At 49.7% G+C, this 16,288-nt stretch overlaps 1 protein-coding gene across 1 annotated transcript; it reads right to left on the bottom strand.

Annotated features, from left to right (window-relative positions):
• Positions 1-1,789: 1,789 nt before the first annotated feature.
• On the bottom strand, positions 1,790-6,194 carry LOC125543434 (cyclin-A1-2-like). Its single transcript, XM_048706776.1, has 11 exons — positions 5,782-6,194; positions 4,545-4,944; positions 4,304-4,437; positions 3,571-3,663; positions 3,344-3,477; positions 3,166-3,241; positions 3,013-3,089; positions 2,897-2,930; positions 2,655-2,804; positions 2,431-2,565; positions 1,790-2,334 (listed from the first exon to the last, which is right to left on the bottom strand). The coding sequence occupies exons 1-11, from the start codon at positions 6,016-6,018 to the stop codon at positions 2,263-2,265; spliced, it is 1,542 nt and encodes a 513-aa protein (XP_048562733.1). The 5' UTR covers positions 6,019-6,194; the 3' UTR covers positions 1,790-2,262.
• Positions 6,195-16,288: the final 10,094 nt, after the last annotated feature.

Here is a 16,288-nt window from a genome sequence, read left to right on the forward strand (position 1 = left end):
AAAACCTGACCCGATAGCTTAACGGCGTTCCGTTACGGTAGATGCCACGTGTCGGTCATCTTTGACGAAAGCACTTCTGTGACGCGCGATTTTATCATCATGGAAGTGGACACTTCCGTGATGATAATTTTGGTAATGTCATGAAACACTTCTACGACAGCACAGGTATGACTATCTTGATTCTGTCATAAATTTGTCATGGATGTACATGCATGACAAAAAAAAGCGACCTACTGTGACAAACACGTATCATCACGGAAGTGTTTTTTTTGTAGTGCTAGATGGCGCTCTTCCAACAGTTCCCGCAAAATGCCCGTGAAGGAATTTCTCTTTGATGTTGCAGCCGGTGAACCATCGGCCCGATCCACTTCCTCGCTTTAAGCGGTGGATGTGATTTTTTCCCTTCGTCTTGCGTTGAGCCTTAGGTGGAAAAACTTCGTGTTGGCGTTGCCCTCTATGATGTTGGCTATGTGAGCATATTGCTTTTTTCTTGCCCTTTCCACAACAACCAGACTAACTACTTGGCGCTTGAGCCCTTCCGGAGGTCGTGATCCTCCGTCGATAGAGGATCAGTTTCCTGCACGATGTCGAGCCGAAGAATGACAAGGAGAGCCACATGGAGGTGCACCTTAGCCTTGGAGAAAACCTTTCTACTCCATTTCACGAGCAGCTGCCCATTTCCTTGAGCTTGTGAATTAACCTTTGGCACAACTCTTCATGAACGTTCTCCTCATCCCAGGCCTTTTGCACAATCTCAATGAATACCGAAATACTTGTCCAAAAATTCTCAACTTTGAAACGCCTCGGTCTTTTGGCCCCCTATTATCCGCTAGAAGGACCAAACAGTGATCTAATAACAAAGAGGAGATGGCATGGAGCACATGGAAGTTGAACTTCATATCCCACTCGGCATTGTAGAAAAGAGTCGAGTTTACAGAGGGTAGGATTCAGTCTCCCGTTGCTCCAGGTGAAGCGATGGTTTTGAAGGTGTATCTCTTTAAGCTCGCATGTGTCAAGGGCAGGAAGGAAATGATTGAGGCTGCTACAATTTGTGTTTCTTTTGTTCTTGTCTCTAGCCAGGTAGATTTAGTTGAAGTCGCCTAGAGCCAACCATTTTACATCATTGATTGGCTTTTGTGTTGTGAGCTCATTGAAGAAGTCATTCTTCCTACCCGAGGTGGTAGGCCCGTCATAAGCATAAGTGATTAGTTCAAAACCATGACCGAGGCATTGTCCCGCAACAGTAGGATACTCCCAGGGGTTCCAATTGCTGGCCTCTATCATATGCCGGTAAGGGCGCCAGTTCTGATTTTCTTCGGTCTGGTTTTTTAAACTACGCTCTGCGCAAAGCTGCGAAGTTTTTGATATATATCGTATGTTGCAGACTTGTTATACATCTAAATAATGTTAAATATTGCCTGAATACAAACGGAATGCTACCATAGTAAATGCCAAATGCTGAATGTCCCTTATAGTCTTCAGCCACTAGACGAAGATGACCGTTTCACAAGCAACTTAATGGTCAACAAGCGGCACGTTGACAGTACTCTGGAAGCCCTACAAATTTTCTATTGCACATTGGGGATGAGAAACATCTCCATGACATATTCGGAAATAGATTAAATTTTCTGTGAGTCAAGGACCACATCTAACACAAAAGCTCCAGCCACCATCTGCTATTCTGCTGTCCATCACCTCTGGCTTCAAGTAGAAATCTTGAAAACAACTCTGAAGACTCAAATGTTTTGGAACACAGAGCAATATGCATCATGCAGGAGCTTATTCAGAATTAGCACTGTCAAAATGTGGTGCTCTTATTAAGATATCAGACTAACAACGACACCACATTCTCATATATGGGAGGGAGGGGCCTCCCAGCATGCCAGTCAAGTGACTGCAGTATTATGCCATTACAAACAAGATGTTTTATGCTTCTGCTGCAGCGCTCTCCAATGTACATGCACCTGAAAAACCCGGGCTCAAGACTATAGGTACAGAAAGAAAGAAAGAAAACAGCAGAGAGCAGAGGAAGGACAAGTCAAGGAAACAAAAGACACACCACTACAATACCACTACCACAACGACATCAGCATCAATCTAGAATCTACACTGCCGATCACCCGAAACAAGCGCGAGGCACCGGCATGTCTTGGGATGGAGCTATACTGCCCGCGAGGATCAGTGGCGCAGCTCCAATTTGAGCCCGCCACAAGATGAAGAATTCAGTAAGCAACTGCAACTACTCCTGGGCATTTTTATCCCCTAGCATGCCGCGTCCTGGAAGAATTCTGCGGGCACTGAAGTTGGGCATTGCTTCTTCCCGACAAATTTGTACTGAGGAAAGAATGGTGTAGAGGAGGTCAGCATCAGCATAAGCTTGCCTAATAACTGAAGAAATTTGGTGGCATAATATCAAGACTATTCGGTTACCTTATGTTGGCTGTACTTTTCTCTGATTGCAGGAAGATTACTCCCAGGACCAACGCTGAAAAGGCGGTGCAGCGCCTTCACGCAATCGCATAGCTCCGACGGCTTGTACTGTGTGTAGTGGGCAAGGGTGGAGTTCTGCTTCCAGTTCACAATGGGAAGTAGTACATGTTAGCTCAAACAAGCAACATCTTGATACTGCAAAGATTTGTGAAAGCTGCAGTTACCCAGGGGTGTTTTGCTGGCTGCAGTATGAACTTCGACAAGAAAATTGCGGAGGCCGCAACAAGTGAAGGAGGGTAAGCAAGTAGACTGTACTCAAGCAGTGATAGCTCAGCAACATAATTGGCTAGGAACTCAAGATGCAAAGGTGGATCCTGTAGAAAGAAAAGTAATCAGTAAAATGCTACAAAATATGCGACCCATGGAATTGCAGAAAGCAAGCAGAAACTGACCAAGAGAGCTATACCTCATCACAGACTTGTGCAGCCCGGACAAATCTCCTATGGTAAGCAAGAAATAGAGAAAGTGAGATTCAGTTGGTACAAGCCATGAAATTTGCCAATGCATGAAAGAGAGCAAAACCTTAAAAAGCACTTTGCTGTAGGTGCGGTCATCTCAAACTTCAGGTAATTGAGGACGGAAGCTTCCATATCCAAAACCTGTTTATCTATTAATTAGAGAATGGCAGAGACAAAGTGACAAACACTGAACGATCCGATGCAATATATCACTAACCTCATCCTTGAAGTAGGTATTGTCAGTGATGTAGCAGAATTCTTCTACCTGGGGTGCACAAATCTCCTCATATTTACTGAAAATCGAAGAGCACAATTAGTATGCTAACAATGAAATGCCAATCAAGAGTAAATGAAAAATAAATAAACAATGAAGTTGCTGGATCTTAATATCTTACGCAGCTATAAGCATGCAAGCGACACCGAGTAATTGCAGCCTTTGGCGATTGATCTCGTTGCCCGAAAGGTAACGGTCAATATAGTTGACTGTCAGGTATAAGGTATCAGGAACAAGACGATATTCTTCAGCAACCTGCACGAAGTAATGCATTAATACAATGAAAAAGAGTGACCTCCAGTCTTATAAACTGTTACTAAATTTGCTTTGTCAGCTGGAAAAGCTTACTTCCACAAGCCAGTCAATCAGGATAGCCCTCATGCTTGGGTTCACATCCTTCTGAATTGTTTCCAGAAAATCAGTTGAAGGTCTTTTCCTCGTCTGTTGAGAAATAAATAAAGCATTACAACAAAACATAGAGACATATAGGATACATCTACTTTTTGTTGATCAAGTTCACATCCATTTTTATTTTACTTAATTTAGTTCATTGAGGAGAACATTACTCCATTAGGACTTAAAGGGTGTCTTACTACAACAGGGCTACTCTATCCTGCATGAATTCCTCTATCATACACCACCTAACATTATTTTAACACTACCTTTTGACATCCTAACGTCAATATGTGAAAAATATAACACATTAATGTATGGTGCTCTGAAATGTACTGACAATAGCTTTAGTTTATAATTTCTTTGGAGGCTGGTTTAATCGTTTATGTGAACTTGATCTTAGAAAATGTTAATGTAGTATCTATGATTGATGTTTTCGGCAACTAACAACAAGCATTTGGAATTTGCTACTACTGGTAATTGACAATAAGGTCTATGATGACACCGACAGACCTCTAGACCACAAACTGAAAAGGGCAAGCAACATTAAGAAACATGCGCAAACTGAAGAAGTTTTTTAAGTCCAATAATCATGTCATCATGTAATGTAGAAGATATACTAATCTGTTCTGATCTTAACATTTGAAGGAGCAGGCTGAAAGAAGATGTCAAAGAAAAGAATGCGCACCTCAGCCTCTCGCAAGTGCATATAGATATCAGAAGCAAGAGTAGCACACAGCTGTGGATCCTCATAGTTGTCATCAACGTCACAAACGTTGTCAATTTCCATTGGGGCAGCAGCATCCTTCTTCCACTTAGCTCCTGCGAAAGAAGAAAGGCACTACATTAATCACAAAAGGTCTAACAAAATACACTATAAGAGCACACGCCCTAGACATAACTGTCAATGTTCAGAAAGGAAAACAAACCTTCCACAGTTCTATCATCTGAAATGCGCAGGTTTTCATTTGCCCGTCGTTGCAAAGAATCGAGCAATGAGGAGTCACCATTATCAATGTACTCGAAATCGGGGCTCTTCATAGAGTCGCAACTCGACATAGTCTCGTCAGTGGAAATTGAATCTCCTGAATGTCCAGGAGACACGAAGCTGCTGAAGGGTATAACGGCAGGCACGGCAATCGGCACCGCCGTAGGCACCTTACGAGGAGGAGCACTCTCCTTCTGCATGGAGCCCTCATGGCGAGATGTGACAGGAGCTGGCTTGGTGGAAGCCGATTTCACAGACGAACCACGATTTGCGCTTGCATTCCGAGCACTTGGCAAAGATCCCTTCTTCACTGGTGCAGCTGAGGTAGTTGAATTCAACCTCTGCATTACAAATTCAGAAAGGGTAAATAACCGATTTCAAATCTCTTGCTCTCACGCATGCATCAGTAAGCAAAGTTGAATTACAAATTGTACAGATAACAAGCGTGGATAATACTAGTGATATTATAAAGTTCCAAAGTAACTTTGTGCTAAACTGTTCTAGCACAGTGTAAGATTTTAACCATAAACGCTCAGCGAGAATTCTTGCCAGAAAATGAACCAAACTGCTGAAATATGATCCGCAACAGAAAGAGCAGTGCTGGTAAAGGCGCAAAATTGAGTGAAAAAAAGCAGCCAGAAACACTCACAAAAGTGGCATCAAAATTTGGGGAAAATGGAAGATTAGCAATCGCAGAGTATGTCCCAGAAATGGAAAACAATACAAAGCAAAATCAATTTTAGGAAAAGTGGAAAATGAGCGATCCATGAAATGGAAAGCATCACAAGCCAAAGCCAACCCAGAAACACTGTAGTTTCAAGAGCACAAAACACGCTGCTGATTGGGTACAGGAGGCAATAAATCGCAGCGCATGTCCTCTGATACCAGAAAAAATACTAAACGTTTGACTTGTAGCCTCGAAGGATGGACACCACATCCAAATCTCCGCATCGAGAGTTTTCCCATCCGAGGAACAGGGCAATGCACTTGATCCATCCGTAGAACCCCATGGACAGAAGCAACAGCAGGAGCGACTGCACCCTGCGCTCGTGCCCTTCTCCAACCAATAGCCATTCAAAATTTGAATTAAACCGGCCCACGATCTCAACCCCAGACGGCAACCATTTCATCTCACAACAGCAAACAAAAAAGGCAATCTCTCAGGCGCGGATCCGTACCGCATTGCCCGCCGTGACGACCGCGATCTTCCCGCAGCCGGCCCTGCCCGCGGCCGCCGCGGCGACGTTGGTGGTGAGGTTGCCGAGCGCCACGCGCTTCTTGGCCTGCTGCTGGGCGGCCGCGGGGCCCGCCGCCGCCCTGGATCCCCCGGCGCCCTCCGCCACGGCCGGGCGCTTGGCCGTCGCGGTCGACATCGCCGACGAGAAGCGGCGGGGGGCGGCGGAGTTGCTCGACATCGGGGCGCGGGCGCGACGGCGGGGGAGCTCGCTCGCTGCCACCACAACCACCGAGGCCTCCGGTGGGATTTGTAGGGCAGCGGTGCGGAGGAGGGGAGAGGCGAGCGAGGGTTTGGTGTCCGGCACGGCAGACAGAGCCCTGGGGTTTGGGACTGCGGAGGGCGACGGGGGGAGAAGAAGAGGGGTGGGGGGAGGGGTGGCTATATTAGGAAAAACACCCTGTCCTTTCAAAATAGTTTCCTGCCTCGGGGCTACTTGCCTGTTTAGGCTGCCAATTAACTAATCGCTTAAAATTCAAACTGCCCTGTGTAGTGCACCTGAGATGGGCTTGTGCTCAGGAATAATAATTCTAGGATTTTTAAGTTTATTCCGTGGCGTGCCACCGGAGAAAATGTAACCTGGATTAAACTTCCATTGTGGTGGTGGTAGTTAATTAGAGGGCGTGGAGTAAGATTAACTTTAGCATGAGAAAAAAGCATTACCTATATTATGAAAGAAATCGTAGTAGTATATACGTAGTTTGGTTTTGTATTACAAAAATTGCACAAGAGAAAATGTCACGTGGATTAGTTCAGCCCAGGGTTGTGTCACCGCAGGGTTCTTCTTTTGAAACCAGGAGTACTAGTGCACTGTGTGAGTTAGAGAACCAAGGCCGTTGCTGCCAATGCCATGCATGTGGTTATTGCCGTTACAGATTGCCCCACGGCTCTCCCATTCAAATTTCGAAATTTGAAATCGGCGTGCGGTGGGGTTGGGGTGGGGGGCTCCTTTTGTCACGGTGCAATTTAGGGAAGCGCTCGATGCACACTCCTGGTACTAGTACGTACGTGGCATGATATCCAACGCGTCCATCCAAAGAAGAAAGAAAAGCGAAGGCTGCCTCCAGCGCGCTTCGACCTTTTTTTTCGGGACCTTTTATTTATTTCTTCAAGCAAAGATAACTAATTACGGGATTAGTGTCTAGTGTAGTGGAGGGAAACGGGCGGGTTTGAACCTCCGCCCGATCGCGTCCATCCGTCGGGACGGCAACGGCATGCATCCTGGGGGAGCGTGCGTGCGCTCGAGGTCAGGGGGGAGCGGGTGGGCCCCGTCCGTCGGCTTTGTTGCTCCTCCTCGCGGTTTGAACTTTGAAACGCTGATGCGCGCTGCCCTCCTCCTCCTCACCGGCCACCACCAACGGGCCGCAAGCCGCACGTGCCGCCAGCGGGCTCTCTGGGCTTTGGGTTTTAAATTTTTTCGAGCCGGTAGTCCGACTTCTCCTAGCAGGGCTGTAAAGCAAGCAAAGATCTCGGAGTGTGCTGTGCGAAAAGCTACTGTATGGACTAGGCACTACGGTAACGTCACAGTAGGCAAGGCGGGGGCAGGGCCCGCATCTGTCCGCTCAAGTGCTGATGCTGCCTCCGGGCTAGGTAGGTCCGTGCCGTTTTTGGATCCCGAAGCTAATGCTGATGCGCTTGCTGTCAGTGACCGTTCAGTCATGCCGGTGACCGGCGGCCCGTACTCGAGGGTTCATGATAAGACCATCTACAACTGGACGCATATCTCAAGCGTCTAGTCGGACTGCCCGACTAGTGTCCGGATGTGGCCACCCAACCGGGCTCTTCATACTTAGCCCAAAAGCCTAGACACCGGCACTCTTCGTACCTGGTCTATATCTGGGGCGGACATGGAACGCCCAAATGTGGGACTAGGTGGCAAGAGGTGCTCGTGCGAGCGGTAAAAAGGGCTCCTGTGACCTGCGCTAGGGTTCCTTCCCGCCGCCGCCGGCCGCCGTCGCGCGCGTCCCTTGGTCCACCTCCCTCCGCCCCTCCTCCTCCCCTTTCCCGGCTCTCCTGTCGCCCCCCTAAGGCGGCGGAGCGCCCCCCTGCCCTCCTCCCCTTCTCTACCCCCTTCCTCCTTCATCTCCCTTCACCGCCGCCGGCAGTGGCCTCCGGCGTGCCCGAGTGGCGCCGCCGGCAGCGGACGTCCCTTCCCGGCGCGCCTGGAGGAGGAGTCGGGGCTCCCTCCTGCCCGGCGGCGGTGAGGCCCGGCGGCGGAGTTCTGCGGGCCTCGGGTGCCCTCGACGTGGCGGCGTGGGCGTTGGCGGCGCGGCGCGGTGGGTGGCTGGCCGGTGGCGCCAGCTCGGCCCAGATCTGGGCCCTTTCGGGCCTCATCTGGGCTGGGCGGGCCTGCGGTCTGGGGCATGATGGCGTGGCTCCCTGGTGGTGAGACGAGGGGGCCGTGGCTGCGGTGGTGGTGGCTCCGGCGGCCGGCGTGCTGCAGCGTGGCTAGAGGGACTGTCCGGACCCGTTGCGGTCCGGCCAGGCCGGTGGTGGCCTGGCAAGTCCCTGTCGCCATGTCCGGTCGGCTCTGCGCGGCCGTGGAGGTTGTTCCCTCCAGTCAGCTGCGTTGCGGTTGCCTTCGAGCCCGGTGTCTTCTCGTCCTACCTCTAGGTCTCGTGTTGGTGGCCTCAGTGAAACAGTGAAAATGGTACGGTATCCGTGGTGGCACAGGCTGGTGGGTGGTGCGCTTCCGATTGTCTGAGGTGGCGGTGGTGGTTTCGAGGCGGGAGAAATCTCTGGCGGCTTGTCCGCCACCGACGCGGCTGCGCCTGTGGGCGTTGCCGGACCCCCCCCCCCAGGGGCGTCGGTGATACCCCCTTCCCCACTGCCATCTGCTTACCAGGGGAAACCCTAGGACTTGTCCGGGCAGCAGCGGCATCGTCGTCGCATTTCTTCATGAAGATGTTGCTTGGTACGCGAGGCTTCGAAGTGTTTGGCGGGCGGTGGTTCCTCTCCGGTGGGTGCAGCGGGTGTCGGTCATCTTTTTGCTTAGTTGAGCTGCCGGCGTCGGCATTTGTTTCTTTTTTCTTTCGCTCATTTTTCTTTTGGGCTTGTTTGTGCTGCGGCCCTAGTAAGCTGGTTGTATCGGTTGGATGTTGCTTTATAATCTAAAGCGTGGGGAAACCCTTTTTCGTAAAACGCCTTGATGTGGGCGCCATGTCGAACTGAGAGCAAGGGCCTGTGCAGTCACGTGGATAGATCACTAGTCCGGCGAGCGCCTCCTCCGCTCCGTGATGCGTGGTGTCTCCCCAGCATGCCGCCAGAGGGCGCAAGGCCTGCTATTTAAGCCAGACAATGGCGACCCAACCCTAATCTGCCCCATTTATTCTCCTTTCTCCGCTCCATCGCCGCCATTTCCAAAGATGTCCTTCACTATCTAGCCATGCCGAGGCGCCGGATCAGCACCTACTCCATGTTGACGCCGGAGCGCCGGTTGCAGCTCTTGGAGGAGATCCAGGCCAAGAGCGTTGCTCATTTCGCTGCCAACCTACCTCTAGATTCACCAGAGCCGGGGAAGGAGGGGAAGGGGAGGAGGAGCGGGCGGTGGAGGGGATGAGAAGGGGGAGCAACAACTAGAGGCAGGGCAGTCGCCGAAAGCGGAGCCCCAACCCGTGGAGGAGGAGTCGACGGAGCCAGTGGAGGAGCCAACTGCGGGCTTCGCCATGGCAGATATGAGATCGCTCAAGCGGAAGACTGCTCTGCCATCCTCGAGTCCATTCAGGACGAGGCCTACGTGGAGGCCAACCGGCGCTTTATTCGACGGTAGAGGGCGGAGAGCGATGAGCTCTTCACCTCTAGCTCGTCTGACGACGAGTCGAAGCCTCCACACACGCCAGAGCTGTCATAATTGTCCATCTACTTGAAGTCAGACAAGGAGATCATGGACATCTTCGACGATGAGTAGATAGGATACCTACATAGTTTTTATAATTTAGTCTGCATGGATTTGAGTTTTCAAATTTGAGATACATGGATGGAGCAGATGTTTTGGTGCGTTGTCCGGTCACTATCCGCAGACGCGTCCGAGCACGTCCTCGGACGTTTGAAGGACGGATTTTGATATTTGTGGTTGTAGATGCTCTAAGCTCGTTTTAGGGCCAACCATGAACCATGCACGGTGAGCTTGTGTGGGCCCGGTCTCCTTTGGTTTCAAACAAGAGGTATTTCGTTCATTTTCTGGCGATGACTTGCTCAGTTTGCTGCCAAAGTATAGAAGCGCCTACAATTCCTCCAAAATCCACCAAGAGATGGTTAGCGGAAATTACGGAAATTACGGACCCCCTGTCGGGGCGACTGGGTGGCGATTCCCGAGCGAGCGGGAGACGATCTCGCCGCCGGCGAGATCCCAAGGACAGAGCGAGAGAAATCCACCAAGAGATGGTGGATCGACAGCGGAAAAGGAGAGGGATCCGCTCGGTTTACGCGAGGCATGGCTCAAAACCAGGAAGGGGATCAAGCAGATCGCGGAGAAAAGGATACACCGTATGGGAGATGAGAAGAGGTCGGGGAGTCAGATCTCGGCCAAAGATGATGAAGCGATTAGGAGGATCAGGGAAAGAATGCAAGTGATGAGAGAAAATCTGAGGTTTGGTCTAGGAGATCCCGAATGGCCACAAAATCAAAAAGCGACTGCAAGACTGACGTCGAAGGATCCCCCAGACAAGGGCGATAGGATTGCAAGATCAGAGATCGGGGAAGGTGATCATCCAGGATGGAAAGAATCAAGACTCTCCTTGGTTAATACGACACAACAAGGATCTGCTCATGACCATGATTGCATAAAAGGGTCAGATCGTGAGGTTGCAGGCACACACACCTCGCCCCTGATTGCTTGCTTGCTACCTCTGGCAATGGCTGGTCAGGACAACCAAAAGAACAAGGCCACCATGGAGTGTGAGGGAGAGGTGCGGCGTGTCGGAGACGACATTAACACCACGCGGGTGCTCCTCCGGGGCGACTCCTCCCGCTCCCAGGGGGAAGAGCCTCTGTAAGGAGGCTTGGCGCCGCGGCGGCACCGTCGTCCCTAGGTTCCCTGTGGACTTGGGGACGAGGCAGGACGGCGTGGTAGAACTCGACCTCACCAAAGAGAGGGCGGCCATGAAAACACGCTGGATTGCTATAGGGCTCTACTTCTCGCCCCTGCCCTATAGCAATGAGGGCCTCTTCGGCAAACTGAAGAACAAGTGGGGACTTCGTGGCCACATGGACTACAAGCCACTCAAGAACAACCGTTTCCTCCTCGAGTTTGAGCGCGAAGGGGGACAGGCGGTTCATCCTCGACAACGGCCCTTGGACATACAACGGGGACGCCTTCCTAATGGTGGCAGACGATGGCAGCATCCCGCCGGGCGACGTGGAGGTCGCCCACATGCCTATATGGGTACGCATTCATGATGTTCCCCCGGTCATGTTGGATGAAGGGGTGGCATGGAAACTTGGGGCCATGCTTGGTGAGGTCCTAGAAGTGGATACAAATAGGAGTGGTAAGATATGGGGTGACTTCATTAGGGTCAGGGTTAAACATGATGTAGATGAACCTCTCCGCAACAAAATCACTTCCCATGATAGGCCTAGTAATGAGTTGTTTTTCCTAGAAGTGAAGTATGAGAGATTGCCTAGGTTTTGTGGATTCTGTGGGTTTCTTGGGCATGGCCAACGCGATTGTAAGTTGCCGGCGGACCTCCAAGAGATGAGGTACACGGCAACAATGCGCGCCTCCCCATATAAAAAGAGCAATAGTAAGGGAGAGTATGTGGCTCTGGTGGCGAGCAGTGCTAGGCGGTTCCTTAGCTTTGGGAAGGAGGTGTTTGGATAGGATAGATCACCGCTGACAGGTCCGATACAGGAGAGGTTCTCGAAGGAGGTCCTTACCAATCCACTAGTACAGGCTGCCATTTCTGCTGTAAGTGCGATCAAAGTTTCAGAGAGTGGCTCCCAGACCCCGGCGCAGGTGGCGCCCTCTGTTGGAACCCAGCCAGGTCTTGAAGGAGCAGTGGGAGAGCAGCACAAGCTGCTGCCAGACACTGCAACTGGTTTGACGGACAGGGCATCAATGAGGGAGAGTGCTCCTTCGCTCTCGATGAAGGTGAATGCAGAGGGACATGATGAAAGAGATGCAGGCGAGGTGGAACTCCCTTTCCCTCCAGGCGTTGGACCAGTACCACAATTTGTCAAAGGTGGGGTTGTCGTTCACCCGCAACCACTGCAGAAGGGCGGGGCCGAATCTACTGTAGCCAACAACAGAGTTGGGAAGGGCACTGGGAAGGGGACCGGCAGTGGTGAAAAGACGATCTCTGTGCTAGGCAAGAGGGGAGGCAGAGAGCAGGAGGAGATTGATCCAGCAGAAACTGAGAGTAATGAAGAAGGAAAGGAACAAAAGAAAAAGATAAAGGGCACTGATGATGATGAGGAAAGGAAGGAGCCAGGCGATGAGGATGGAAAGGAAGCAACCGGTTCTGGGGCTACCAGTAAACTGGAGGGTGCCGAGGAGGGCGCCCTCCAGGAGCCATGACGATCCTGAGCTGGAACTGTCGGGGCCTTGGGCAGCCTCCTACAGTTCAAGAACTCGTGTGCCTTGTGCATACCTATAAGTCCAAGCTCGTCTTCCTCACTGAAACACGGCAAAACAATAAGTACGTCAGTAACCTCAAGTGGAGACTAGGCCTCCGTCATTGTATCACGCAACCTGGCATTGGAAAAGGTGCTGGCATTGCGCTTTTTTATGATGAGAATGTTGAAATAAAGAAGATTGCTGTTGGGGCGAGATACATTGATGTGTTGATCCGTCTTAGTCCTAATGGCCTCCAATGGCGTGGCACCTTTGTCTATGGGGAACCAAAAGCTCATGAGCGCCATCTTATGTGGACCTTGTTGAGAAGAATCAAGAATACGAGTAACCTTCCATGGGTGCTTATGGGGGATTTCAACGAAACTATGTGGCAGTCAGAACACTACTCAGCGTCAAAAAGGTCTGAAAGGTATATGGAAAATTTCCGTGATGCCCTTTCAGACTATAACCTCTTCGACCTGGGCTTCAAGGGTCCGGGATGGACGTATGATAATAAGCAGAGGGGACGTGATAATGTACGGGCCAGGCTGGACAGATGTGTGGCGTCCCCGGATTGGTCCGAACTTTTCAAGAATGCCACGGTAGAGCACATATGCTCGTCAAGATCGGATCACTTGCCGATCCTACTCCGAGTCGGGAATAAAACTATATGGAGACCGGTGGAGGAGAGGAAGAAAATCATGTTTAGATATGAGCAAATGTGGGAAAGAGTTGAGTCATTTCAGACCACCATTGGGACGACTTGGAAACAGGATGGGCCAGCAGAAAACCTACAGATGGTGGGCGCTAAGCTTCAGTAAATGCAGAATCAGTTAAGGGCCTGGGCAAAATGGGACTTTGGTTCAGTTATTAAGAGAACATCGGAGATTAGGAAAAAACTGAGCAGAATCTGGAGTTCCCCACGCACTGCCGCTGGACAACTACAAGAGAACAAATTGACAAAGGAGCTCGATGAAATGCTGCTGAGAGAGGAAGTGATGTAGAGACAGAGATCGCGGGCCACTTATCTTAGAGAAGGCCACAAAAATACAAAATGGTTTCAGCAAAAGGCAACTTGGAGGAAAAAGAAGAACTCCATTGTGAAACTGAAGGACAAAAATGGAGTCTGGGTAGAGGACATGAAAAGAATTCATGAGATGACAAACGATTTCTTTAAAAAGCTTTATGAGAAGGAGGAAGGAGTGGATCCAACAGAGGTTCTTGAGCTAGTGCCTGAACGAGTTAGCAGGGAGATGAATGATGCACTAACTAAACCTTTTTCTGCTGAGGAAATAAGTGATGCCCTATTCCAAATTGGTCCCTTAAAATCTCCCGGACCGGATGGCTTTCCGGCGCGGTTCTTCCAAAGAAATTGGGGGGGAACTTAAGGAGGAAGTTGTGAAAGGAGTATTGGATTTCTTTGAGAAGAGCATTCTCTTGGAAGGAATAAATGACACAGTGATAGTATTAATACCAAAAGGTAATGACCCACAATCCTTGAAGGACTACAGACCGATCAGCCTATGTAACGTCATATATAAAGTTGTGTCAAAGTGCCTTGTTAACAGGCTACGGCCCATTTTGGATGAGATCATTTCATAGACCCAGAGCGCTTTCATTCCGGGCAGACTGATAACAGATAACGCCATCATTGCGTTCGAGTGTTTCCACAAGATCCAACATTGTCGTAATGAGAGAGACAATTACTGTGCATATAAACTTGATCTTGCAAAGGCGTACGACAGAGTTGACTGGAGTTTTATGGAAGGTGTTCTGCGGAAATCAGGTTTTTGCAAAATATGGACTGACTGGGTGATGCAATGTGTTCGATCTGTTAGATATTCGGTGAGATGCAATGGTGAGCTCCTAGAACCATTCTGCCCATCTAGGGGCCTGAGGCAAGGGGATCCACTAAGTCCATACCTTTTTCTTTTTGTGGCTGATGGCTTGGTGCATTTGCTGAAAAAGGAAATGACAGAGAACAAGATTACGCCCATTAAGGTTGCAAGAAATAGCCCGGGGATATCAAATCTCCTGTTCGCTGACGACAGTTTAATTTTCTTTAAGGTCATCCCGGAGCAAGCGGAAGCTATCAAGAGAGTTCTTGCCTCCTTCCAAAAGTGTACGGGGCAGCTTCTAAGTGCTAGCAAGTGCTCGATTCTATTTAGTGAAGCATGTCTGGCCCAAACAAGAGAGGAAATAAAAACCATTCTCAAAGTGCAATCGGAAACTTTTGAAAGTAAGTATCTGGGTCTGCCCACCCCGGAAGGAAGAATGAAGGAAGAACAATTCCAACCGATCATGGATAGATTTCGGAAAAGATGCAGTGATTGGAGTGAGAAATTTATGTCTTATGCAGCCAAGGAGGTTCATGTTAAGTCGGTTGTCTAGGCCCTTCCAACATTCACCATGAGTGTTTTTATGCTCTCAAAAGGCTTCTGTGAAAATATGAAAGAATGATCAAAAAGTTCTGGTGGGGAGAGGATGAGGGACACAGGAAGGTCCACTGGATGTCATGGGAACGGATGACAAAGCCAAAAAGAGCGGGAGGCATCGGATTCAGAGATATGCACCTGTTTAATCAAGCACTGTTGGCCAAACAGGGATGGCGACTAATTCAAAACCCAGATAGCCTATGTGCAAGAGTTCTTAAAAGCAAATATTACCCACAAGGGAATCTCATGGACACGGTCTTTGCGAAGGATGCGTCTCCTGTTTGGAGAGCAATAGAGTTTGGGCTCGAGCTGCTCAAAAAGGGCGTAATCTGGAGGGTGGGGAATGGAAAGAACATCCAAATCCAATGGGACCAATGGATCCCAAGGAGGGAGGGCCTCATGACAACAACTTTCATTAGGAGGTCTCGGATTCGATGGGTTAACCAACTAATGCACTCCGACAGGAAGGAATGGAATGAGGAGCTAGTTAGACAAATCTTCTACCCTTTCGATGCAGATGAGATTTGTAAAATCTGAATTCCGACCTCGGACGTGGAAGATCGGATTGCTTGGCACTATGAGAAAAGTGGTGAATTTTCAGTAAGAAGTGCTTATAAACTTGCAGCGGCGAGCCTTCCCCAACTAGCTCAGAACCCTTCAAGCTCGTCTTCAGACCCGAACGATCGTAGCATATGGGATCTCATCTGGAAAGCAAAAGTGCCAGGTAAAGTACGTATATTCGAGTGGAGGGTGGCTACAAATACCCTTGCTACTAAGGAAAACAAGTGGAAAAGAACACTTGAACTAGACGGTACCTGCAACATTTGTGGAAATGGGACTAAAACTGAACATCACGCGGTGGTCATGTGCACAAAAAGCAGAGCATTGAGAGAAGCCATGAGAAAGATATGGAACCTGCCTAATGAAAACAGATTTTGGTACACAGGTGAGAATTGGCTACAAACTGTACTAGATACAGAAAATGAGGAAATGCACGCCAAAATCCTGCTGTTATTCTGGAGGTGCTAGCATATGAGAGAAGACTGTATCCGAAATAATGGCAGGGAATCGATCTGTGGCTCAGTACAGTTCCTGAAGCAGTATGAGGAGGATTTGAAAAATGCAGAGTTGAAAGCTGTTTGGACGGGTGGGAAAGATGCAGCATCAGTTCAGGGTACTAGCACCTGGGTTGATGCACTCCCTGGAAGTGCTGCTGCAGGCGCCAATGGAAAATGGATCCCGCCAATTAGAGGGGTGGTAAAAGTGAACACCGACGCTGCCTTTCGAGCCGATACCGGGGAAAGCGCTGCTGGAGCTGTTGGCCAAGACAACCGAGGCTCTGTCCTCATGTCTGTCTGCAAACGGCTGCCTCAATGCCACACTGTAGAAGAGGCTGAAGCCTGAGCCATTCTGGTCGGCTTGCAGGCCATATCCGGTCTGTTTAATGGTCAAGTGATCCTTGAGAC

The sequence above is a fragment of the Triticum urartu genome, chromosome 3, assembly GCF_003073215.2.
Source record: "Triticum urartu cultivar G1812 chromosome 3, Tu2.1, whole genome shotgun sequence".
Taxonomy (NCBI): Eukaryota; Viridiplantae; Streptophyta; class Magnoliopsida; order Poales; family Poaceae; genus Triticum; species Triticum urartu.